The 24,872-nt window shown below is 49.2% G+C and overlaps 1 protein-coding gene across 3 annotated transcripts in view; it reads left to right on the forward strand.

Annotated features, from left to right (window-relative positions):
• Positions 1 to 24,623, forward strand: part of CABYR (calcium binding tyrosine phosphorylation regulated) — a 43,744-nt gene extending 19,121 nt beyond the window's left edge. For all 3 annotated transcript variants that reach the window (XM_075316372.1, XM_075316371.1, XM_075316373.1), the window contains 2 exons: positions 20,126 to 21,088; positions 24,573 to 24,623. In XM_075316372.1, the coding sequence (XP_075172487.1) occupies positions 20,126 to 21,069 (944 nt within the window). In that variant the 3' untranslated portion in view covers positions 21,070 to 21,088; positions 24,573 to 24,623. The remainder of the gene's footprint in view (positions 1 to 20,125; positions 21,089 to 24,572) is intronic.
• Positions 24,624 to 24,872: the final 249 nt, after the last annotated feature.

The raw sequence follows: 24,872 nt of genomic DNA on the forward strand, positions 1-24,872 counted from the left end.
AGTGAACAGCAATTTTCACACCTTGTCACAGATTCCCAATGGGATTTAGGTCTGGACTGTGACTGGACCATTCACACATATGAATATACTTTGATCTAAACCATTTAATTGTAGCTCTGGCAGTATGGTTAGGGTAATTGTCCTGCTGGAAGGTGTAGCCTGGAAATGATGTCACTGCCAAGCGCCTAGTGCCAATGGAAGCTGTTGGCCTATAGAGCGGTGGCCATTTTACATTGAGTAACTGTTACCAGCGGGCTCCCTCTATGTCCGACTCGATGGTACATCGAGGAAAGGGGCCCACTGGAGCATCATCTGGTGTCCCAGAGGGCTAGACTGACGTTGGCTGGAACTGTTTTTTTTACAATGTAAGGCTATATGCGCACGTTGCGTATTTGCATGCAGTTACGCTGCGATCTGCACCGCAGCGTAACTGCTTGCGTCCTGTGTCCCCAGCATAATCTATGAAGATTATGCTGGAGACGTGCGCACGTGGCGTATTAGAGCGCAGCGCTTCGGCTGCCGCCCGAAGCGTGCGTTCTAAGAAGTGACATGTCACTTATTCCGTGTGCTCTGCCTGCAGTCCCCGCTCTGTCTATGGGAGGGGCTGTACTCAGAGCGCATGGAATCGGCTTTTTTTTTACTTTCTGCAGCGATTTGAAGCGCACGTGTGCTGTTCAAATCGCTGCAGAAATTTCTGCAGGGACAGAACGCTACGTGCGCACATAGCCTAATTCTATTGAGCAACAGAACAAGGTTCCATAGTCTTACATTGCAAAAGAGACTTCCAGTTCACACATAGACCCCAGTGTGATCCAGCGAAACAGAAGTTACATGAGTGAGAAGACCAGCGCAGTAATGGAAACTGGAGAAGATGGCAATTGGTGAGTGTATTAATATACACTACATTACATACACATTTACCGAGATTACTTTAATTGAAAAATAACGGGGCCTCAGCCAACAGAAAAATGTTGCTTATGGGTATCAGCTTTGTTGGCTGAGGCCCCACCCCTTCTGGTCACATGGGTATGACCTCACACAGGTCCTGCAAGTGAATGAGTGAATTGATGGTATAACACTTATGCTAATTGATTGCTCTCAGTGGGAAACAAAATGATAATCTTGTGATACCTTTTAATGGCCAACTAAAATAAAATGAAGTGATGTTACATAGCAAACTTTCGAGACTTCTCAGGTCCCTTCATCAGGCATGGTATGACAAAATATCTGAAGACACACAAATATATACACAAACAGAGCAGAGGGATGGTATAAGAAAAGGACATTTAAATAAACACTAAGCTAATAGAGAGAATCCTTCATTAGCTTTGATTAGTGATATGAAAGTTTTAGTGTCCCAATATCCATGTAGGATCAGAGGTCTGGTGCCCTGGGAAAATCAAACTTTCACATCACTATTCAAAGCTAATGAAGGATTCTCTCTATAAAGCTCAGTGTTTGTTTATTTAAATGTCCTTTTCTTATACCATGCCCCTGCTCTGTGTGTGTATATATTTGTGTTTCTTCAGATATTTTGTCATACCATGCCTGAGGAAGAGACCTGAGAAGTCTTGAAAGCTTGCTCTGTAACATCATTTATTTTATTTTAGTTAGCCATTAATAGGTATCACAACTACAAAATTATCATTTTATTTCTTTCACTGAGAGCAATCAATCATTTTTCAACTGGCTAACACGGTACCAATTTTTGTTTTCTTTTACTGTATTTTTCGGACCATAAGATGCACTTTTTCCCCCCCAAATGTTGGGGGAAAGTGGGGGGTGCGTCTAATGGTCTGAAGGTAGGGCATGGCTGCGGGGAATGAGGCTGCTGCGGTGGAGCGGGTCATTGGGGGCACGAGCAAGCAGCAGCGCCTGCCGTGACCACGTGGGCTCGCTCATTACATATGCACGCCCATCCTCCTGGCCATCTCTTAGCGCTGAAGCCGGGGCTGATAGGTGGACGGGGTGATGGGCGGGGCCGCGCGCATAATTAACAGCCGGCAGTGATCACCCCTGGCAACTACAGCCTGGAGTGATCATGCTCGGCTGTATTCACTGCCCCCTGTGCATCATCATCAGTTCGGGGTGAAGTGAATCAATGTACTCACCGTTCCCCTGCGCACCGCGATGTCCTCCAGTCTGCCTGCCGCGCTGTGTGGACTGGAGACTAGCGGTGCTCACAGCTATGACGTCATCGCTGTGTGCACGTGTGTCTTCACAGCCGCGCTGGCAGACAGGAGGACATCGCAGTGCTGTAGGGAACGTGGCCGGCTCAACACAGCACTGCCGGTACAGACAGGAGGAGGAGCGACGCTGCGTGGAATGAGGAAAGGTGAGTGTAAACGTTTATTTTTGTGTGTGCGCCGCAGGATGATGGGGGTATATGAGCAGGATTATGGGGGTATATGAACAGGATGATGGCATATAGCAGGATGATGGGGGTATATGAGCAGGATGGGGCCATATACCAGGATGATGGGAATATATGAACAGGATGATGGCATATAGCAGGATGATGGGGGTATATGAGCAGGATGATGGGGCCATATACCAGGATGATAGGAGTATATGAACAGGATGATGGCATATAGCAGGATGATGGAGGTATATGAGCAGGATGATGGCGTATATGAGCAGGATGATGGCGTATATAGCAGGATGGGAGCACATGGCAGTATATAGCAAGATGGGGCTATACCAGGATGAGGGACATAAATACATACACAAGGCAGGAGGATCATTACCAGGATGGGGTACCTTAGTAGAGAATTTGAGGATATTACCCCCATAATAGTGTCAGCAGCAGATCCTCGCCCCATAACAGTGTGTCATGACCACATTTTTTGCTTAAAATTTTATTTTCCTATTTTCCTTCTCTAAAACCAGGGTGCGTCTTATGGTCCGAAAAATACGGTAATTTATGCTAATTCTAAGAGGGGGAGGGGAGAAGTATGAATACCCCCCCAGATATTATCTGATCCTCAGCTGCTGTCACTCAAGAAGCTGCTGATTTTATAAACTTTACTTGCTTGTGTTTCAAAACTAAACATCCGAGCTGACCACTACAGGTATGTATAGAATCAGCCTGATAGTGCCAGCATAGCACTGGCTTTAGGTTATATAGGAAAATCCAGGTGATTCGTTCCCTTTAACTAGACTAAGGCTGCTTTCACACTAGGTTTTTTTTAACCAAAAAAAAAATACAAAACATTTCCCCCCATAAAAGATAACTTTTATTTATCACAATAAATGATCACACGACTTCCTGTAATATGCAAATAATGCTGGCCTGAGTGAATTCTATTATCCACTATTGTACCAGGCAAATTACAGGACTGGATAGGTCAGGATATAGGGAAAAGCAGGACCTGATATACTGTCGTCTAACCCTATAGACCCTGGGGAGCCCTGTACTTAAAGAAAACTAAATAACTAAAAAATAAATATCCAGGCATCATGACTCCAAGGATCTGTTTTGGATTACCTCTAATACCTCCTGATGAACTTGTATCAAGGATGGGAAAAGGTGTAGATCTCAACAAATTGGTAGTTGTATGGCGTCTTTTATTTATAAGTGACTCAGATTCCTGTTTGGATTTTGGGGTTCATCTGGATTAGGGTTGATTTCTTTGAGTACAGAGCTCCCTTGGGTCTCTAGAGTAAGGGTGGCTTTGCACGTTGCGACATCGCAAGCCGATGCTGCGATGTCACACGCGATAGTCCCTGCCCCCGTCGCAGGTACGATATCGTGTGATAGCTGGCGTAGCGAAAATTATCGCTACGCCAGCTTCACATGCACTCACCTGCCCTGCGACCGTCGCTCTGGCCGGCGACCCGCCACCTTCCTAAGGGGGCGGGTCGTGCGGCGTCATAGCGACGTCACACGGCAGGCGGCCAATAGCGGCGGAGGGGCGGAGATGAGCAGGATGTAAACATCCCGCCCACCTCCTTCCTTCCGCATATCCTACGGAAGCCGTGGTGACGACGGTAGGAGATGTTCCTCGCTTCTGCGGCTTCACACACAGCGATGTGTGCTGCCGCAGGAGCGAGGAACAACATCGGACCGTCGCATCAGCGTAATTATGGATTACGCCGACGCTGCACCGATGATACGATTACGACGATTTTGCGCTCGTTAATTGTATCATCTAGGCTTTACACACTACGATGTCGCATGCGATGCCGGATGTGCGTCACTTTCAATTTGACCCCACCGACATCGCACCTGCGATGTCGTAGTGTGCAAAGCCCGCCTAAGACAGCCGTGATCGGGGGGCCCAAATCTTTGGTGTTTTATCTAGGGTCCCAACTTCTTTTGCACGGTATCATGACCTATCCAGGTCTGTAGTTTGCCGGCATAATAGTGGATAATAAAATCTACTCAGGCCAGCATTATTTGTGTATTACCGGAACTAGTGTGATATTTTATCTTTATTGTCATAAATAAAAGTTATCTTTTATTGGGAGGAACGTTTTGTATAATTAGTACCATATTTTCCGCATTATAAGATGCACTTGTGCCGCCCCCGTGCCAGCAGCCGGTGCTGCTCGGGTCTGAGCCTTCATGGGTGGTGACTCGAGGGTCTCCGGACCCGGGGGTCTCGCGGACACGCCGAATAAATGGGGGAACGTAGATGTACGGGATAGGCCATAGCGAGTTCGTGACACCACCCACGGTGAGTGGAGAAGTGGGACACCACCGCTGCTGTTATGGGGCACCTGGGGGAGATGTTGTGCAGCAAGTTGTTAACCCCTCCGTGGGCAGGGATGGTGGCCCCGGGACCCAGTGGTTCGGTGCAGGGGGATGGTGACCACAGGGGTGCAGGAGTACTTACTGACGATTAAGAACACACACAAGTCTCTGGTAAACCAAGATGGTAGTGGCTGGTGCCGCGGTTGCGTTCGGGATCCCCCACCCGGCTGGTGGTCTCTATCCTGTTCCTGCAACGTTTTGTGTTCAGTGGACTTCCCCGGTATGAAATTCGGGAGTCCGCTCCCGGCTGGATGTGGCCTAAGGAGCCATGCCCGCAGACGCTGGCCCGTGGGATCTCTGGCCCTTGGCGGTGACCACTTATCCCTATTCGGTGGGCTGTTGTCTTCTATGAGGTTCTTTGGGTGGGACAGGACCTCTAGTCCTGGCCTCAATCAGTTAATTAACCAGTTCCAGTAGGTTCTGGCGCTGGCTTCAGGGTCCGAGTACCCCCCTTTGTGCACGGTTTTTGCTCGGGTCCCCAGTGTAGGTACCGGCGGGCTACAACCCTGTACCGGTCCACCTCGGTTCTGCCGAGCCGTCTTCCCGTCTCCTGCTAACGGAGACCACCGTCTGCCTCCTAGCCAGTGGTACCAGGGCTCCTACCCTGGCACCGTTCAACTTGGACTTGACTGCTGGAGCTACCCCTAGCTCCAGCCCACACTCCTCTCCACACTGAACTGTAAGCTGAACTGACTTGAACTCTCTGTTTTCCCGCCCCGGGCTGTCTAGACTCCTAGGTGGACGTCTTCCAACCGCCTGGTTCCGCCCCCTGGTGTGTCTGTCTGTCCCTGAGGGGGGTGACTAGGTTTTCTGGTTGGCTGTGTGTTTCCTTGTGAGGGAAAGGTGTAATGCAGGGGCCTACCTGTGACTACCTGGCCCTGCCAGGGCGTCACACACTTAAATTTGAATGTAGCTTATGGGGGGGTGGTGAAGAGGTTTCAAAAAGGCAGGAGCAATGCTTGCTGTGTGCTGGCGGCGCTGCTGTGTCTGTAGGGCGGCGTGGCTGTGCCCTGTGCGGCCGTGGCTCAGCTCTGCTCTGTGCAGCGGGGCTGCTCTGTCCGGCGCGGGGCTGCTCTGTGCGGCAGGGTGCGGTGTGGCGGAGCTGACCTGTGCGGTGGGCGGGAAGATGTCGGTGTCGCGGGCGGAGGAGGGGACGCTGCGCTCTCCCACTGCTCGGGTCCGGCTGCCGTTGCGGCCTCTGCTGCTCGGTGGCTCGAGCGATGGGCCGGATCCCGGGGACTCGAGCGGCGCTCCTCGCCCGTGAGTGAAAAGGGGATTGGTTTTGGGGATTTATTGTTGTCCGTGACGCCACCCACGGTTGTGGTGATTGTGTGGACACCACCGCTGCTCTGTATGGGGATCCCGGGAGCGGTGACAGGGAGCAGCACAGTTGTTAGTTCTCCCCTCCGTGGGTAAGGGTTGGTTGTCCCGGGGCCCAGTGATGGGGTGGAGGATGAGGGATGACAGGCCAGGTGCGGGGCCTGGTGAGGTGCAGGGTCGCGGGGGCAGCGCTGTGCCGCACGGCACGGTGGTACTCAGCCTGAGACGTTGACACAGTTCTCGGTAAAACACATGGCTGGAAAGACGGTTCCCACGGACGGCTGCTGTTGCTTTTCCCCGGTAGTTGGCGGTGACCGTCTCTGTCCCTGCACCTAGTGTAACTGTTTGTAGCGATGGATTCCCACCGGTTACCCGCTCCCCGACTTGGATATGGGCCGGAGGAGCCCCTCTTTTGCCCGCAGGCGCTGGCCCTGAGAAACTGGTGCCTTGGCGGTGGCGGGGTCTCTCTCCAACGGTTGGACTGTTGCCTTCAATCGGGACTTAGTTGTTGGGAGACCCGGAGGTCCCCTTCACTGACAGATTTGGCAAATTCACGGCGACTCCTAGCCTTGCCGGGATCCGAAAGGCCCCTGCCAATGGTGCTGGCTTCTCTTCGTATACTGTTCCGGTACCGCCGGGCCACCACCCGTCCACGGTCCTTTCGGCAACCTCCGATCAGCCTCTCCTGCAGACTGTCACCACCGTCTGCTAACCTTGCTGTCTCAGTCCGGGGCACACACCCGGACCAACTTCAGGCTTTCAACTGTCACTTTCTCTTCCACCTTAACTCCTCTCTCTTGCTCCTCTACCACTTCACTCTAACTCCTCTCTCCTCTCCCTTCCTCCTCCAAACTTAAACTGCCTGGTTTTCCTGCCTCCAGGGCTGTGAACTCCTCGGTGGGCGGAGCCAACTGCCTGGCCCACCCCCTGGTGTGGACATCAGCCCCTGGAGGAAGGCAACAAGGATTTCTGGTGTAGCTTTGGTGTACCTATCGGGGGTGTAGGGTGTGGTGGTGTCATGACCTGTGACCCCTGGCTTGCCCAGGGCGTCACATTCCCCCTTAGCAAAATGCAGACCGTCCGCGGGCTGCCCGTCCAACACCGGTTTTATTTTTCTGAAAAAGATGAAAACGGTAAAATATACAAGTAGAAGAACATCATCCCACAACGGGAGGCACTTTGCTTAAACGTTACGGTAACGGTTGCGGCTGCCGCTCTCTCCCACCCAAGTAACCTGGCCCTGATGCTGCCCATAAGAAAAGGCAGCACCCCTTGACCCCAGCCCTGAACCAAGTCACCCGAGCGGGATCTGTCCTTCCCCTCCAGAGGGTAGCCACCGGTTCCGGTGGTGGCTGGGCCCCAGCCTGCTCCACTGCGGGCCCTCCCTCCAACCTGCCTCTCCGGAGGCAGTAACAGTTAGCTGCAACACAACATATTTTTTTACAACCCACTAACGTTTGTAGTTGCCCTGCAAGTTCTCGGGCCTGTTCATAGAAGTTTCTATGCATAAACTGTGGATGGTCCTCATGGGGACAACAATGCCGGCAACGGCCGGTTCCAAATCACGGTTGCAGACAATCAGGTTAACCTTCGGTAATCATTTTCATTTTCTCATACCTTTCAAAACTTTTAAACATACACAGGTGGTACCGACAGGGACGGTGCAACGGTGCTCCGCTGCCCTTACTCAGAGTCCTCGACATCACCTGAGGGAGGGGGCGCGGCGCTCACACGGGCCTCCTGGCTGCCCCTTAACTTGGCATCCAGCGCAAACCACCCCCTCTCCCCGCAGTGCCGGGTGTACTGTACAAGGTCCCCTGGCATCAAGTTGCGGCCTGGGTGCTCTTCTGGCAGGTGAGCATTCACATCCCGCCGGGCTATAAACACTTCGGCCTCCAGGCCCAGTTCGTAAATGAATCCATAGCCCCGGCGGACATCAAACCGCCTCACCTGCCCCTCATACAGCGGGCCCCAGACACGGAAGGTCGCTTGTCTCAGGCTCTCCTTCTCCCGTATCGTACGGGCCACCATCTCCGCCTTCCTTCTTTCTCTCTCCTCGATTTCCAGCCCCAACGGTACCGGCTCCCTGTCCCAGTACGGCGCTGCTGCGAGCTCCGGCGCACGGGTCGGGCCCCGCGAGACCTCTCGGACGCTGCCCACTACTGTTGATCTGGGCGGCAGGTCCCGCGGTGACTTGGCCTTGGACGCCGCCTTGCAGCGGCAACCCGGCGCAACCTCAGCCGAGGTGTGGGGGATGGGTACAGGGGCTTTCCGCTGCTGGGCCTTCGGCACGGAGCGGACTGTCGGCTCCGGCTCGGGGGGTTTCTCGGGGGACGCCTCCGGTTCGGCTTTCGGGGCTTTCCATGGCAGCACCTCCGGTCGGCTCCGGGCTCCGGCTGCAGGTCGGTCCGCCTGGGCGGACATGCGGGGTATCGCTCCCGGTTGCGGTGGCAGCGGGCCTAGTGGCGGGGTCATGGCTTCCGGGACGGGTGGCGAGGGAGGTAGCAGGGCGAGAGGGTTTAGACCGGGTCCCGCAGCCGCGATGACCGGCCCTTCAAGGGCATCGGGGCGTGGGTCACTCATTCTCCCTTCCTCAGCTTCCTCCTCGCGTCTCCGCATGGTCGCTATGACATCCGCCATGTCGGTCTCCCACTCCTCCATGAGGAGCTGCATTTTGACCTGCAGCCTCTGGTAGAGCTGCGCGGTCCGGATTTCCACCCACGCCGCGGTTCCAGGCACGGGGGCTACGGTGCTGCGGGACGGCATCCACATGTTGCTGGCGGCTTCTCCCAGGAACAAGATGGCTGCAGAGTCCTGGCGTCCCCGCTTTTATAGCCGCGGCTACATGCGACCAGTCGCCATTTCGTCCCCCTTAGCCTCTTTCCGGCCCCTCCTCTATCGGAGCGGGGTTTTGGCCTCCGCTACTCGAGAAGACGCTCGAGCGGGAACTTTTCGCGCCAAAGATGGCGACTTCCGAAATTTTTCGGCCGGACACCTCCGGCGGTAACAAGGCGCACCTCTACCCAACGGCAGAGCGGTAAGATCCTGTTCGTGACGCCAAGTTGTCGCGGGCGGAGGAGGGGACGCTTCGCTCTCCCACTGCTCGGGTCCGGCTGCTGCTGCGGCCTCTGCTGCTCGGTGGCTCGAGCGATGGGCTGGATCCCGGAGACTCGAGCGGCGCTCCTCGCCCGTGAGTGAAAAGGGGATTGGTTTTGGGGATTTATTGTTGTCCGTGACGCCACCCACGGTTGTGGTGATTGTGTGGACACCACCGCTGCTCTGTATGGGGATCCCGGGAGCGGTGACAGGGAGCAGCACAGTTGTTAGTTCTCCCCTCCGTGGGTAGGGGTTGGTTGTCCCGGGGCCCAGTGATGGGGTGGAGGATGAGGGATGACAGGCCAGGTGCGGGGCCTGGTGAGGTGCAGGGTCGCGGGGGCAGCGCTGTGCCGCACGGCACGGTGGTACTCACTCAGCCTGAGACGTTGACACAGTTCTCGGTAAAACACACGGCTGGAAAGACGGTTCCCACGGACGGCTGCTGTTGCTTTTCCCCGGTAGTTGGCGGTGACAGTCTCTGTCCCTGCACCTAGTGTAACTGTTTGTAGCGATGGATTCCCACCGGTTACCCGCTCCCCGACTTGGATATGGGCCGGAGGAGCCCCTCTTTTGCCCGCAGGCGCTGGCCCTGAGAAACTGGTGCCTTGGCGGTGGCGATGTCTCTCTCCAACGGTTGGACTGTTGCCTTCAATCGGGACTTAGTTGTTGGGAGACCCAGAGGTCCCCTTCACTGACAGATTTGGCAAATTCACGGCGACTCCTAGCCTTGCCGGGATCCGAAAGGCCCCTGCCAATGGTGCTGGCTTCTCTTCGTATACCGTTCCGGTACCGCCGGGCCACCACCCATCCACGGTCCTTTCGGCAACCTCCGATCAGCCTCTCCTGCAGACGGTCACCACCGTCTGCTAACCTTGCTGTCTCAGTCCGGGGCACACACCCAGACCAACTTCAGGCTTTCAACTGTCACTTTCTCTTCCACCTTAACTCCTCTCTCTTGCTCCTCTACCACTTCACTCTAACTCCTCTCTCCTCTCCCTTCCTCCTCCAAACTCTAACTGCCTGGTTTTCCCGCCTTCAGGGCTGTGAACTCCTCGGTGGACGGAGCCAACCGCCTGGCCCACCCCCTGGTGTGGACATCAGCCCCTGGAGGAAGGCAACAAGGATTTCTGGTGTAGCTTTGGTGTACCTATCCGGGGTGTAGGGTGTGGTGGTGTCATGACCTGTGACCCCTGGCTTGCCCAGGGCGTCACATTGGTGGTGAGTACTTCAAATAGTGCAGATGGAGTTCTCGGCTCAAGCTCTCATTTGCACAGGCACCGACTCCGGCTGCCATTATTTGAAGCACTCACCGCCTACATCCTCAGATTGGCCGGTACCTCACCGTCTGCCACACAGATCAGCCCCGCACAGAGCAGATCAGCCCCGTACAGAGCAGAGCAGATCAGCCTCGTACAGAGCAGAGCAGATCAGCCCCGTACAGAGTAGAGAAGATCAGTCTTGTACAGAGCAGGGCAGATCAGCCCCGCGCAGAGCAGATCAGCCCAGCACAGAGCAGAGCAGATCAGCCCCGCACAGAGTAGAGCAGATCAGCCCCGCACAGAGTAGAGCAGATCAGCCCCGCACAGAGTAGAGCAGATCAGCCCCGCACAGAGTAGAGCAGATCAGCCCCGCACAGAGTAGAGCAGATCAGCCCCGCACAGAGTAGAGCAGATCAGCCCCGCACAGAGTAGAGCAGATCAGCCCCGCACAGAGTAGAGCAGATCAGCCCCGCACAGAGTAGAGCAGATCAGCCCCGCACAGAGTAGAGCAGATCAGCCCCGCACAGAGTAGAGCAGATCAGCCCCGCACAGAGTAGAGCAGATCAGCCCCGCACAGAGTAGAGCAGATCAGCCCCGCACAGAGTAGAGCAGATCAGCCCCGCACAGAGTAGAGCAGATCAGCCCCGCGTAGAGTAGAGCAGATCAGCCCCGCGTAGAGTAGAGCAGATCAGCCCCGCGTAGAGCAGATCAGCCCCGCGTAGAGCAGAGCAGATCAGCCTCGTACAGAGCAGATCAGCCTCGTACAGAGCAGATTAGCCCCGCACAGAGCAGAGCAGACCAGCACAGAGCAGAGCAGTTCAGCCCCACACAGAGCAGAGCAGATCAGCCCCGCACAGAGCAGAGCAGATCAGCCCCGCACAGAGCAGAGCAGATCAGCCCCGCACAGAGCAGAGCAGATCAGCCCCGCACAGAGTAGAGCAGATCAGCCCCGCACAGAGTAGAGCAGATCAGCCCCGCACAGAGTAGAGCAGATCAGCCCCGCACAGAGTAGAGCAGATCAGCCCCGCACAGAGTAGAGCAGATCAGCCCCGCACAGAGTAGAGCAGATCAGCCCCGCACAGAGTAGAGCAGATCAGCCCCGCACAGAGTAGAGCAGATCAGCCCCGCACAGAGTAGAGCAGATCAGCCCCGCACAGAGTAGAGCAGATCAGCCCCGCACAGAGTAGAGCAGATCAGCCCCGCACAGAGTAGAGCAGATCAGCCCCGCACAGAGTAGAGCAGATCAGCCCCGCACAGAGTAGAGCAGATCAGCCCCGCACAGAGTAGAGCAGATCAGCCCCGCACAGAGGAGAGCAGATCAGCCCCGCACAGAGTAGAGCAGATCAGCCCCGCACAGAGTAGAGCAGATCAGCCCCGCACAGAGTAGAGCAGATCAGCCCCGCACAGAGTAGAGCAGATCAGCCCCGCACAGAGTAGAGCAGATCAGCCCCGCGTAGAGCAGAGCAGATCAGCCCCGCGTAGAGCAGATCAGCCCCGCACAGAACAGAGCAGATCAGCCTCGTACAGAGCAGATTAGCCCCGCACAGAGCAGAGCAGACCAGCACAGAGCAGAGCAGTTCAGCCCCGCACAGAGCAGAGCAGATCAGCCCCGCACAGAGCAGAGCAGACCAGCCCCACACAGAGCAGAGCAGACCAGCCCCGCACAGAGCAGAGCAGACCAGCCCCACACAGAGCAGAGCAGACCAGCCCCGCACAGAGCAGAGCAGAGCAGCCCTGCACAGAGTAGAGCAGATCAGCCCCGCACAGAGCAGAACAGATCAGCCCCGCACAGAGCAGATCAGCCTCGCACAGAGCAGAGCAGATCAGCCCCGCACAGAGCAGAGCAGATCAGCCCCGCACAGAGCAGAGCAGATCAGCCCCGCACAGAGCAGAGCAGATCAGCCCCGCACAGAGCAGAGCAGATCAGCCCCGCACAGAGCAGAGCAGATCAGCCCCGCACAGAGCAGAGCAGATCAGCCCCGCACAGAGCAGAGCAGATCAGCCCCGCACAGAGCAGAGCAGATCAGCCCCGCACAGAGCAGAGCAGATCAACCCCGCACAGAGCAGAGCAGATCAGCCCCGCACAGAACAGAGCAGATCAGCCCCGCACAGAACAGAGCAGATCAGCCCCGCACAGAGCAGAGCAGATCAGCCCCGCACAGAACAGAGCAGATCAGCCCCGCACAGAACAGAGCAGATCAGCCCCGCACAGAGCAGAGCAGATCAGCCTCGCACAGAGTAGAGCAGATCAGCCCCGCACAGAGTAGAGCAGATCAGCCCCGCACAGAGTAGAGCAGATCAGCCCCGCGTAGAGCAGAGCAGATCAGCCCCGCGTAGAGCAGATCAGCCCCGCACAGAACAGAGCAGATCAGCCTCGTACAGAGCAGATTAGCCCCGCACAGAGCAGAGCAGACCAGCACAGAGCAGAGCAGTTCAGCCCCGCACAGAGCAAAGCAGATCAGCCCCGCACAGAGCAGAGCAGATCAGCCCCGCACAGAGCAGAGCAGATCAGCCCCGCACAGAGCAGAGCAGATCAGCCCCGCACAGAGCAGAGCAGATCAGCCCCGCACAGAGCAGAGCAGATCAGCCCCGCACAGAGCAGAGCAGATCAGCCCCGCACAGAGCAGAGCAGATCAGCCCCGCACAGAGCAGAGCAGATCAGCCCCGCACAGAGCAGAGCAGATCAGCCCCGCACAGAGCAGAGCAGATCAGCCCCGCACAGAGCAGAGCAGATCAGCCCCGCACAGAGCAGAGCAGATCAACCCCGAACAGAGCAGAGCAGATCAGCCCCGCACAGAACAGAGCAGATCAGCCCCGCACAGAACAGAGCAGATCAGCCCCGCACAGAGCAGAGCAGATCAGCCCCGCACAGAGCAGAGCAGATCAGCCCCGCACAGAACAGAGCAGATCAGCCCCGCACAGAGCAGAGCAGATCAGCCCCGCACAGAGTAGAGCAGATCAGCCCCGCACAGAGTAGAGCAGATCAGCCCCGCACAGAGTAGAGCAGATCAGCCCCGCACAGAGTAGAGCAGATCAGCCCCGCACAGAGTAGAGCAGATCAGCCCCGCACAGAGTAGAGCAGATCAGCCCCGCACAGAGTAGAGCAGATCAGCCCCGCACAGAGTAGAGCAGATCAGCCCCGCACAGAGTAGAGCAGATCAGCCCCGCACAGAGTAGAGCAGATCAGCCCCGCACAGAGCAGAGCAGATCAGCCTCGTACAGAGCAGAGCAGATCAGCTTCATACAGAACAGAGCAGATCAGCCCCGCACAGAGCAGAGCAGATCAGCCCCGCACAGAGCAGAGCAGATCAGCCCCACACAGAACAGAGCAGATCAGCCCCGCACAGAGCAGAGCAGATCAGCCCCGCACAGAGTAGAGCAGATCAGCCCCGCACAGAGTAGAGCAGATCAGCCCCGCACAGAGTAGAGCAGATCAGCCCCGCACAGAGTAGAGCAGATCAGCCCCGCACAGAGTAGAGCAGATCAGCCCCGCACAGAGTAGAGCAGATCAGCCCCGCACAGAGTAGAGCAGATCAGCCCCGCACAGAGTAGAGCAGATCAGCCCCGCACAGAGTAGAGCAGATCAGCCCCGCACAGAGTAGAGCAGATCAGCCCCGCACAGAGCAGAGCAGATCAGCCTCGTACAGAGCAGAGCAGATCAGCTTCATACAGAGCAGAGCAGATCAGCCCCGTACATTGCAGAACAGATCAGCCCCGCACAGAGCAGAGCAGATCAGCCCCGCACAGAGCAGAGCAGTTCAGCCCCGCACAGAGCAGAGCAGTTCAGCCCCGCACAGAGCAGAGCAGTTCAGCCCCGCACAGAGCAGATCAGCCTCGCACAGAGTAGAGCAGATCAGCCCCGCACAGAGCAGAGCAGATCAGCCTCGTACAGAGCAGAGCAGATCAGCCCCGTACATTGCAGAACAGATCAGCCCCACACAGAGCAGCTCCGCACAGGACAGTTCCAGCAGTGAGTATGTGGGCCCCCCTCTGTACCACTCACAGCATCGCAGTACTCCAGAACGGTCCCTGCCTCCTGTGCCCCCTCCCCGTTCCGCTGCCACCCCCCCTCCCTCTCCCTGGTAAGACACCACTGAATTATAAAACAGACCCCATATTTTGTTTTTCTCCAAATTTGGGGTGCGTCTTTATAATCCGGTGTGTCTTATAAAACGAAAAAAATGCCGTAATGTCTTAACTCCATAGTGTCACAGCAATTTGTTCCTTTATGACAAACAATTTTTAGTTTTTCTCAGTTTTTTTTATTGCGACGGTCATAACTTTTCTATTTTTTTGAACAACAATCATATGAGAGCTTATTTTTTCGGAATAAGTTACGGTATACTTGTCAGTGGCATCATTTTCTGGTACGTATCACCGGTACTTATTAAAAAAAAAATCTTTTTAAGGCTGAGTTCACAAGTCCTTTAATCATTTGCTAAAATGATTCCTGCAGAGATACTTTGGCAAAATGATTTCTGACTGATCCATTTTTTTTAACATTAGAACATATCCATTAACATATTGCTATTTACCTTTCATTTTAGACGTAGAAAATAAGAAAAAAATATAACGGATCTATGCAGGATCCGTTCTAACAGATAAGTCCTAGACAAAATACCATTTCTGCCACTGTTTTTTTGAGTTTTAAACTTATTTGCCAAACTGCACAAGCAAAACTTTATTATGTGGATCAGTACAATTATGGCAATACCACATTTCTATGGATAAATGTATTTTTTAATATTTTTGTGTAATTAATACACTTTTTGAAAAAAAATTGCTTTTGGTTCACCATATTCTCATAACTATAAACTTTTAAATATAACCCTGGCACACCAAAAAACTGGAAATATATTAGTGCTCAAATAAATAAATAAATATTCTCCAATTTCAGATTTTGCCATATGCAAATATTTCATGCAAAATATAAATATTTTCGGCTATTTGAGCCTTTCTCAAATTAGATCTAGGGTACTAAGTCATGAAGTAAGAGCACAAATATGTTCAAAATTATCCAGGTAAGGGTAAGCTTGTGTAAACATGGAAGAAAGCACGAGTCAGACGCCACAGGAGTGCGGTCCCGAGTGTACAGGTGATGTCATGTCACGAAACATTTATAATTTTGCATGAAATATTTGCACATGGCAAAATCTGAAATTGGAGTTTATTCCGAATAAAAAATGTATTTGAGCACTAATATATTTCCAGTTTTTTGGTGTGCCAGGGTTATATTTAAAAGTTTATCATTTTTTTCTCTGAGCACCCACTATCTGATAGTGAGCAAGATTAATCCGGTCTATCTCATAACTATAAAGTTATGTTCCCATGATGAGATTTTGGTGAATTTTTGACTCTGCTTATTTTTTCCATTCCAGCAAAGTGGATGGGATGTATACAAGTGCATCTCAATAAATTAGAATATCATCAAAAAGTTCATTTATGTCAGTAATTAACTACAAAAAGTGAAACACACATATTATATAGAGACATAGAGTGATCTATTTCACGTGTTTATTTGTTGATGATTATGGCTTACAGCCAATGAAAACCCAAAAGTCATTATCTCAGAAAATTAGAATAATTACCAGAAAACACCTGTAAAGGATTCCTAAGCGTTTATAATGGTCCCTTAGTCTGGTTCAGTAGGCTACACAATCATGGGGAAGACTGCTGACTTGACAGATGTCCAGAGGGCAGTCATTGACACACTCCACAAGGAGGGTAAGCCACAAAAAGTCATTGCTAAAGAAGTTGGCTTTTCACAGAGTGCTGTATCCAAGCATATTAATGGAAAGTTGCATGGAAGGAAAAACTGTGGTAGAAAAGGTGAACAAGCAACCAGGATGACCGTAGCCTTGATAGGATTGTTAAGAAAAGGCCATTCAAAAATTTGGGGGAGATTCATAAAGAGTGGACTGCTTCTGGAGTCAGTGCTTCAAGTGCCGCCATACACAGACGTATCCAGGACATGGGCTACAACTGTCGCATTCCTTGTGTCAAGCCACTCATGACCAATAGACAACGCCAGAAGCATCTTACCTGGGCCAAGGAGAAAAAGAACTGGACTGTTGCTCAGTAGTCCAAGGTGTTGTTTTCAGATGAAAGTAAATGTTGCATTTCTTTCGTTCTTTCAATATTCTTTTTATTTTTTATAATAAGCATGAAAAACAATTCTAAAACAGCAGAATAGCATTTCAATATCATCACAGTACAGGGTTCACTGGATTCTATTAAAACATTTTCAGCATAAGTCAATTATTGCTTGAAGAAGCCCGACATCGTAAATTTTGCATTTCATTTTGAAATCCAGGTCACAGAGTCTGGAGGAAGAGTGGAGAGACCACCATCCAAGCTGCTTGAGGTCTAGTGTGAAGTTTCCACAATCAGTGATGGTTTAGAGAGCCATGTCATCTGCTGGTGTAGGTCCACTGTGTTTTATCAAGACCAATGTCCGTGCAGCCGTCTACCAGGAAATTTTAGAGCACTTCATACCTCCCTCTACTGACATGCTATTTGGATATGGAAATTTCATTTTCTAACAGGACTTGGCACCTGCCCACACTGCCAAAAGTACCAATACCTGGTTTAATAACTACAGTATCACTGTGCTTGATTGGCCAGCAAACTCTCCTGACCTAAACCCCATAGAGAATCTATGGGGTATTGTCAAGAGGAAGATGAGAGACACCAGACCCAACAATGCAGACGACCTGAAGGCTGCAATCAAAGCAACCTTGGCTTCCATAACACCTCAGCAGTGCCACAGGCTGATCGCCTCCATGCCACGCCGCATTGATGCAGTAATTCATGGAAAAGGAGCCATGACCAAGTATTAAGACATTTACTGTACAGACTTTTCAAGAGGCACCAACATTTCTGAGTTTCATATCATTTTTTTAGTTGGTGTTATATAATATTCTAATTTCTTGATATGCACCTGTAGATTCATAGAAATTTCATACCCACTGTACTTTTTTTTTTCCAGCATAAAATGACCTGCAGTGCGTGTTTGAAATCCGCAACATGTCAATTACTCTTCTGGTTACGCTGAGATTTATGTGTGGGATTTTCCCAATAGAATTGCATTAGTTGTGGAAAATGCACAGGTAAAAATTACATATGCCATATGCATTTTTAGTGCATTTTTCCTCCGTGGAAATGCATCACAAATGCATGCAGTCCACATAAATGAAATTTTGTGAAAGCCAAATACCAGAAAGTATCAGAAACAAAGCAGCTTTGTTTAGAATATTACAGACAAATAATGCATAAAAAACGCAGTCTCACAAACGACTAAAAAAAACCACACAAAAATGCAATGAAAAAACTCACACATAATATAATTTACACTATAGATGCAGAACTGCTTCAGAAAATCTGACATATCAAAAGCTTATCAAATACTCATCGTGAGAACGAAGCCCTACGTTTCACAATTTTCCATTAGCATAACTGTATGAAGGTGTTATTTTTTGTATGACAGGTTGTAGCTTTAATTGGTGCCATTTTGTGGTACATCATGCCAAATTTATGCAGGTTTGATGCTACTTTTGCACAAGAAATTACTTTTACATAGAGGAAGTTTTGAGGTTTTGCTTTTTTTCTTTGCTGACAGAATGGTAATTTGGAGAAAAAGTCTCATTCATTGGGTGAAATGATGTTTTGTGCAGCAAACAGAACTCACAGTGCCACGAATTATGGCAGCCTATGTGCACTGGGCGGTCTATTACGGATCGCTCAATACCAGAATCATTTCCGGCAGTGACCCTGTGTAAGCAGACTGTTACTGGACCGCTCGGGTCATCTTGTGAAAAGATCTTTTGTGCAGCGGAATGTATTGTTCTTAGCGGTGCATCGTATTGTGTAAACAAGACTCAGAGCGCTGAGAACCTTGGCGGCTTATACATACTGTGCGTTCTGTTACAGATCGCTGAGTGTGCATATTTACTGCCTTATTTGTATAAACAGGCTATTAAACAACTGCCGATAAGTAAAGGCTTACCAATCGGCGGTCGTTTAGTCCCACTGCTCAGTCCACATAAATGGAGATTTATAAAGAGTAGATACAGAATAAATATTTACATTCAGTAACTATTTTTCTCCTATTTTTAACATGAGAATAACCCTTTAAGACCAAATATAGATTGCATTTGTTTGAGAAAAGTTCACATTGTTTTACAGTACAAGCATAGTGCATCAGACCTTAAGAAATCGAATCAGTGTGGGGGGAGGGTCAGCACAGTATAGCTGAGCTTTGTCTTATTACAAAAAACTCTGTAGCTGCAGCTCTCTTTTTTTGCATTGCTGTCAGCTCAGCTGCACTCCTCTTCCCCCACACTAACTGCCATGACATGAAAGCTAAAAGGTGTTTGTAATCTTCCCTCTACTCCTGGCACTTTGTAATCACACAGATCTCTGCAGTGAAGACCAGTGAGGAGACTGTTTGCTGTTACATGTCTCACACGGAGAAACGTGCTTTAAAGGGAACCTGTCACCAGAATTTTCGCAATTAAACTAAAAGAATCCCCTTCTGCATCTCCTGGGCTGCATTCTAGAAAGGTTCCTCTTGCTACTGGGCCACCTTTCAGACCTAAATAAACACTTAAAAGCTTACCTTTTGGTATGCTAATGATGTTTTCTGGCCACGGAGGCGTGCTGTTTTTCGTCCGTTATTCCCCCTCCTGCCGCTGTTCGCCGTCCCCCATCATTCATTTACATACATGAGGCCACCGCCCTCATATAACGCAGTTCTCCTGAGTTCTCGTGCATGCCCAGTGGCACTATCGCGGGACTGAGCATTGTGCAAATTACGAGCACTGGTGAGGTTATTGTGCAGGCGTGAGATTATGGGCGGCGCTATGAATGTCATCACCAGCGTCATCCAAGTACACGCCCATAATCTCGTACCCGCGGTAATAGGTAACGTGATGATATGGCCAGCGCTTGCGCATAACGCTACAGGCAGAGGGAAAAGCGCGGGCACGAGATTATGGGTGGGTACTTGGATGACGCTGGTGATGACATTCACAGCGCCGCCTATAATCTCTCGCCTGCGCAAAAACCTCACAAGCGCTCGCAATTTGCACAATGCTGAGTCCCGCGATAGTGCCACTGGGCATGCGCTAGAACTCAAGAGAACTGTGTTACATGAGGGCGGCGGCCTCATGTATGTAAATAAACAATGGGGGATGGCGAACAGCGGCAGAAGGGGGAATAACGGTTAAAAAACAGCCCACCCCCGTGGCCAGAAAACATCATTAGCATACCAAAAGGTAAGGTTTTATAAAGTGTTTATTTAGGTCTGAAAAGGGGGCTAGTAGCAAGATGAACCTTTCTAGAATGCAGCCCAGGAGCTGCAGAAGGGGATTCTTTTAGTTTAATTGCAAAAATTCTGGTGACAGGTTCCCTTTAAGCTATTGAGGGTGTGTGTACTTTTTCCTCTGTATGTTGCTGCCTACTTATGATTGGTCAACATCATACGGGGAAGAAGAACACGACCCCAGACAACAATCTCTGATTTTTAAATGTAAATTTCTTTGTTACCAAATATTAATGATATATTTTTATGTAGAATAGGTTGGGTCTAAATAAGTAAGCTGGACTGTTAGTAGAATAACTACCGTATGCTGGAACACGTCATTGGGGTGATTTAATAGTAAGTTATCAGTAATTTCACCTATTTCATATTCAGGTGAGATGGACCAAGAAATCCTGTGGACATTTCATGAACATACAGATTTCAATTATTCACACCCAAAAGTGAATTCACAGCATAGAAAAAAAATATCACCGAGCCAAAGCCCAGAAGACAGGGAATGCCTATCATATATGAGGGATCCGCCATCATGCAATATGCAGCCCACATCTCCAGAAAATGAGCTTCCAGATGAAGACAAGCTCGTGACCAGTTCTCCATATGCCAGCGATGGTTCTAATAACCATAAAACCAAGCACTCCTGGAATGAGCAGGATGGGATTACCACATCGCCCATCCCCTGTGGTAGAACCAAGTCAAACACTGAAAATCGCATGCAGAGCTTCCGCTTACAAGAAGATCCCATGTGTTTCTCACAGTCCGCTCAAGAGGGTTATGAGCAGATGAGTGACTCGCCATCGATAACTTACCTTGCTGTGACAAAGTCTATTCCCTCCTTTGCTGCAAATAGAAAGGTACAACATAACATCTTTGTAGAAGATCCAGAGGAAAGGGAAATGATTGATGCACCATCTATCACTCATCTTGCTATGGCAAAGTCTATACCCTCATTTGCTCATAGAAAGGCCAAAAATTACATTCTTACAGATGTTCCAGAGGAAGAGAAGACTCTAAATGATGTGGAATATATCACTCATCTTGCTGAGGTAAAGATACCATCAGTTACTGCAGGTAGAAATGAGAGAGATGGAAATCCTGTTGACGTTCCAAAAAAAGAACAGTGGAAAATGTGTGATGCACTATCTAGAACGCACCTTGCTCAGGCAAAGTCTATAGTTACCTTTGCTGAACCTAGAAAGGTCACTGGTAAAGAAACTGCTGCCTCCAAATCTTCATCTGTTATGGGCGGGCTGAATCAGAGAAAGTATTCGTGGGTCAAGACAGCTCAGGATGAAGAACGTCAGACCATCCAAGATTAATAGTACATCGCCATGCTAGGTAAGAAAATAGAAAATGGTTTCTCCACTTTTAATAATCTACTTGATAGAAGTATTCCTTGATGAATTTGCTGACCACAAATTGCCCTCCTTGCTAAGACCCATTAATTAGTTGCATTTCGAGAAGCAATTTGGAAGTGAGTGTTCATATTCTGCAATAGACATCCTTCAGAGCAAAAGACACACTTTACAACTGCTCATCACTGTGTCTTATAGATAAGGATCCTAACATTGAACCCACCACAATAAACTCAGAATTTCCTAATAGGATACATAAAAATTAGTTTTCTAAACTAGACAATCCCATTCCTAGGGAATTTGTCATGAGAAAATGACCTAATGTTTAATTCAGAATTTTATTTAAATATATCTTTCTATGAATTTAGGTTTTTATATTTCACATCACAATTTATATTAATTAAAGTGAGAAATCTTACATTTTTAATCCTGGCAACTGGAGCTATTGTACACTTCTCCTTTCTCAGGAAATCAACATTTACATTAGCAGCAATTGACTGACTCAGGCCCCATTTTTTGTATGGAAGCAGCTAATGAGCATGACCAAGGTGATTGGGAAGGGTGGGGCAAGTAAGGGAACCTGTGACATTACCTATTGTAAATGGTGCATTCTGCGCTATCAACTGGGTATGTCTGTCCTTGCGATCCAGTCTGTGATGATAATTAAACTGCTGAAAACTCTTCCTGAAAGAACAGGTTCAGTGAAAATTGTGAAGTAATGTGAAAATTGCAAGATTTCAAATTTCTGATAAACTGTCTTAGAAAAAAAATTGATATGCCATATTTATCATTGTCTGGTCAACACACCTCCATCCAAAAAGTCAACAATAAGTGAACAAATTGACATATGTAACTCTACAATGGTATCAATAAAAATGTCAGCTCGCCTCGAAAAATAACCTATGTAAGTTGGTAACGCTATAATATTGGCAGGTCACACACGCAGTAAGAAAAAACAAGAACAATTGTGGATCTTTTTCATTCAAAAATACAACTCGTCCCACTAAAAAGCAAGTCCTCCTATGGATATGCGGAGTCGTGGGAAAAAATTTGGAGTTTGGAGACCGACAACAAATTTTGTTTTTCACAAACTTTGCTGATTCTGTGTTTCTAGCTTTTTTTAGGCAGATATTTCTATGGTATATGAAGTACAATTCGTGTACATTCACAAAGTGGGGGTTTTTTTTGCAGTTTTTTTTGCGCATGAAAAACGGAATACGGCCACTTACATTACTCATATTTTTAATGCATTTTTCTTTTTTTTTATGTAGCTGTTATACCTTCAATTGAATGAGTAAAAAAATTCAGTAAAACCGTTAAAAGAATTGACATGCAACACAGCACAAAAAACATAAAAAAAAGCACCGCTTTATTAAGATTATAGAAATCTCATCTATTTTGCTGCTAATGTAAAATGCTGTGTTTTTAAAAATGCAGCAAAGATGCTACATGTGAACAAACCTTTTATTAACAAATATATCCATTTTTTTTATCAGACTCAATGTTTACATTGTTGACACTAATTTTTCAAGACTTCTGCAATTCTGAATATCCAGTTCTAGGCCAAATCCTGACAGATTTCAAAACCCAAAATGTCAATGTTTTATTCACCAATACACGTGGTTATAACTTTTGCCTTCCGACATGGTCTCCATCATACTGAAAAAGCATTGTTCCCCAAATTACTCCTGAATTATTGGGGAAGTTGCTCTACGGGATGTCTATATCCAATTCTTTATTGATGGCAATGTTATTAGGCAAATTGTAGGGGAGCGCACTGCCCTGGATGATCAGTAGCCCCAAACATGAATGGTCTTGTGAGAGATGCTTTACTATTGGAATGGCAGAACTCACGGTAGTGCTCACATTGTGTTCTCTGGACTGTCATTCTTATAGATGTTCCAAACAGTCTGAAGGGGGCTTCATCAGAGAAAATAATGTTCCCAGTCCTCGGCAGTCCAATCCCAATACTTTTTGCAATATAGCAGTCTGTCTTTCATGGGTTTTTTTGTAGAGAAATGTTTTTTTGCTGCCCTACCTGGGCATGCAGATTCATTAACATTTGCCTGATACCGTTCCTGAGCCAGTTATGCACTGTTGTTGATCGATCCCCATAGCTGAATCCTCATTAGGAAATGGTTCTGGCACTTGCTGGACTTTCTTGAATCCTTTCTTACAGCATATGAACTTCTCTCTTTGAAGTTCCTAATGGTCCGATAAATGGTTCATTTAGGGGCAATCTTAAAGGCAGCCATATCCTTGTCTTTAAATCCATTTTGATGCAAACCAATAATGATTGCATGTGTTCCTGGAGATAACTATTGTTATCAGTAGAAGCTTAAAGGGAATCTGTCACCCTTTTGTGTTTTTTAGTTATTAATATGGGCATACAGCTGAAATTAGCCATACCTGTATACCTCCTGGATGATGGGCCAGTTTGGAAAAATCCTCTTTTATATCTTCTGTCTTCCGGGCTATGGGGCATTTGCTGCCCACAAGATAAGCTGCCTCCAGTCTTCATTATCCCCAATTTGTCCTCTTTTTTCTCAAGTATCTGACTGTGATGTCAGGAGCACAGCCGAAAATCCCGCACCTCTGCATTCTGCATGTCATCTCTCCCCCTGTACATTTTCACCCTTCCGTGGGAACAGTCTTCAACTTTGATGTGCGCAGGTGCTGTGGAGTGACTGTGAAGTAGTAGTGACTCCCTGGCACTTGCGCACATCAAAACTGAAGACTGTAATTTGTGTATAGTTAAATGGATTGTCCGGTTAAAGCAAGTTTTCACCTATCGACAGAATAGGTGATGATTTGTTAGTTCCCGTGTATCTGTCCTCTGGGGCTCACAGTGATAGGTACAATGGAGCAGCACTGCAGATGCTCGACCTGTGCTCCATTCATTCCCTATTACGTTGATAAGCGTTCCGCTCCGCTTTTTCCGGCAGCCTCACAAGGAATGAAAGGAGCCGCAGTTGGGCGTCCAACTTGATGCATCATTTTGTAACAAGCATAAAAGTTTCCCAATCCACGGATCAATGCGAGTCCAAGTGGTGGGAAAACCTTTCTCTAGGGGCAGATTTAATAATCTGTGTCAGGGTCCAAGTACAACCCGTGATCAATGAACTAAAAAACAACCTAAACCAAAAAGTCCCCTTGACTTTATAAACAGACCAATGTTATTAAATTCTTGCTTTATTGTGGGCCCCGTTGGAACTTCTGCATTGGGCCCATGAGCTTCACGTTACCCCACTGACAGCTTTATTCTTGGAGCATTTTAACTTTGCAGCCCTTATAAATATTCCTTTAATTGAAACCCAATAGATAAGCAGAGCCAGCTGTAAACAGGGGAGATGCCAGCTATATTATATCACCTGCCAATCATTGCTATTAACCTCTTAAATGCTGCTGTATTTTGTACCAAGTAATTTACTGATCTCTAACACTGACTTCTCTGCTTTATGTTACAGGTTCAAGCATCTGCTAAAACATCGTAAATAAACGTACCTGAATGCAATGAATACTTCTGGGTTACCGTGTCTGTTGTTAATTACACATATGTTGAAATCCTCTTTCTTCCTTCTTATTCTCCAGTGTTAACATAGCTGCCCAGGGACCTTATTACCCGCATCTCCCAAATATCATGGATACAGCAGGACAGTCCCACATTGGGGGAGATGTACAGTGGGTACGGAAAGTATTCATACCCCTTTAAATTTTTCACTCTTTGTTTCATTGCAGCCATTTGGTGAATTCAAAAAGTTCATTAT

This window comes from Anomaloglossus baeobatrachus, chromosome 6 (genome assembly GCF_048569485.1).
Source record: "Anomaloglossus baeobatrachus isolate aAnoBae1 chromosome 6, aAnoBae1.hap1, whole genome shotgun sequence".
Classification (NCBI taxonomy): Eukaryota; Metazoa; Chordata; class Amphibia; order Anura; family Aromobatidae; genus Anomaloglossus; species Anomaloglossus baeobatrachus.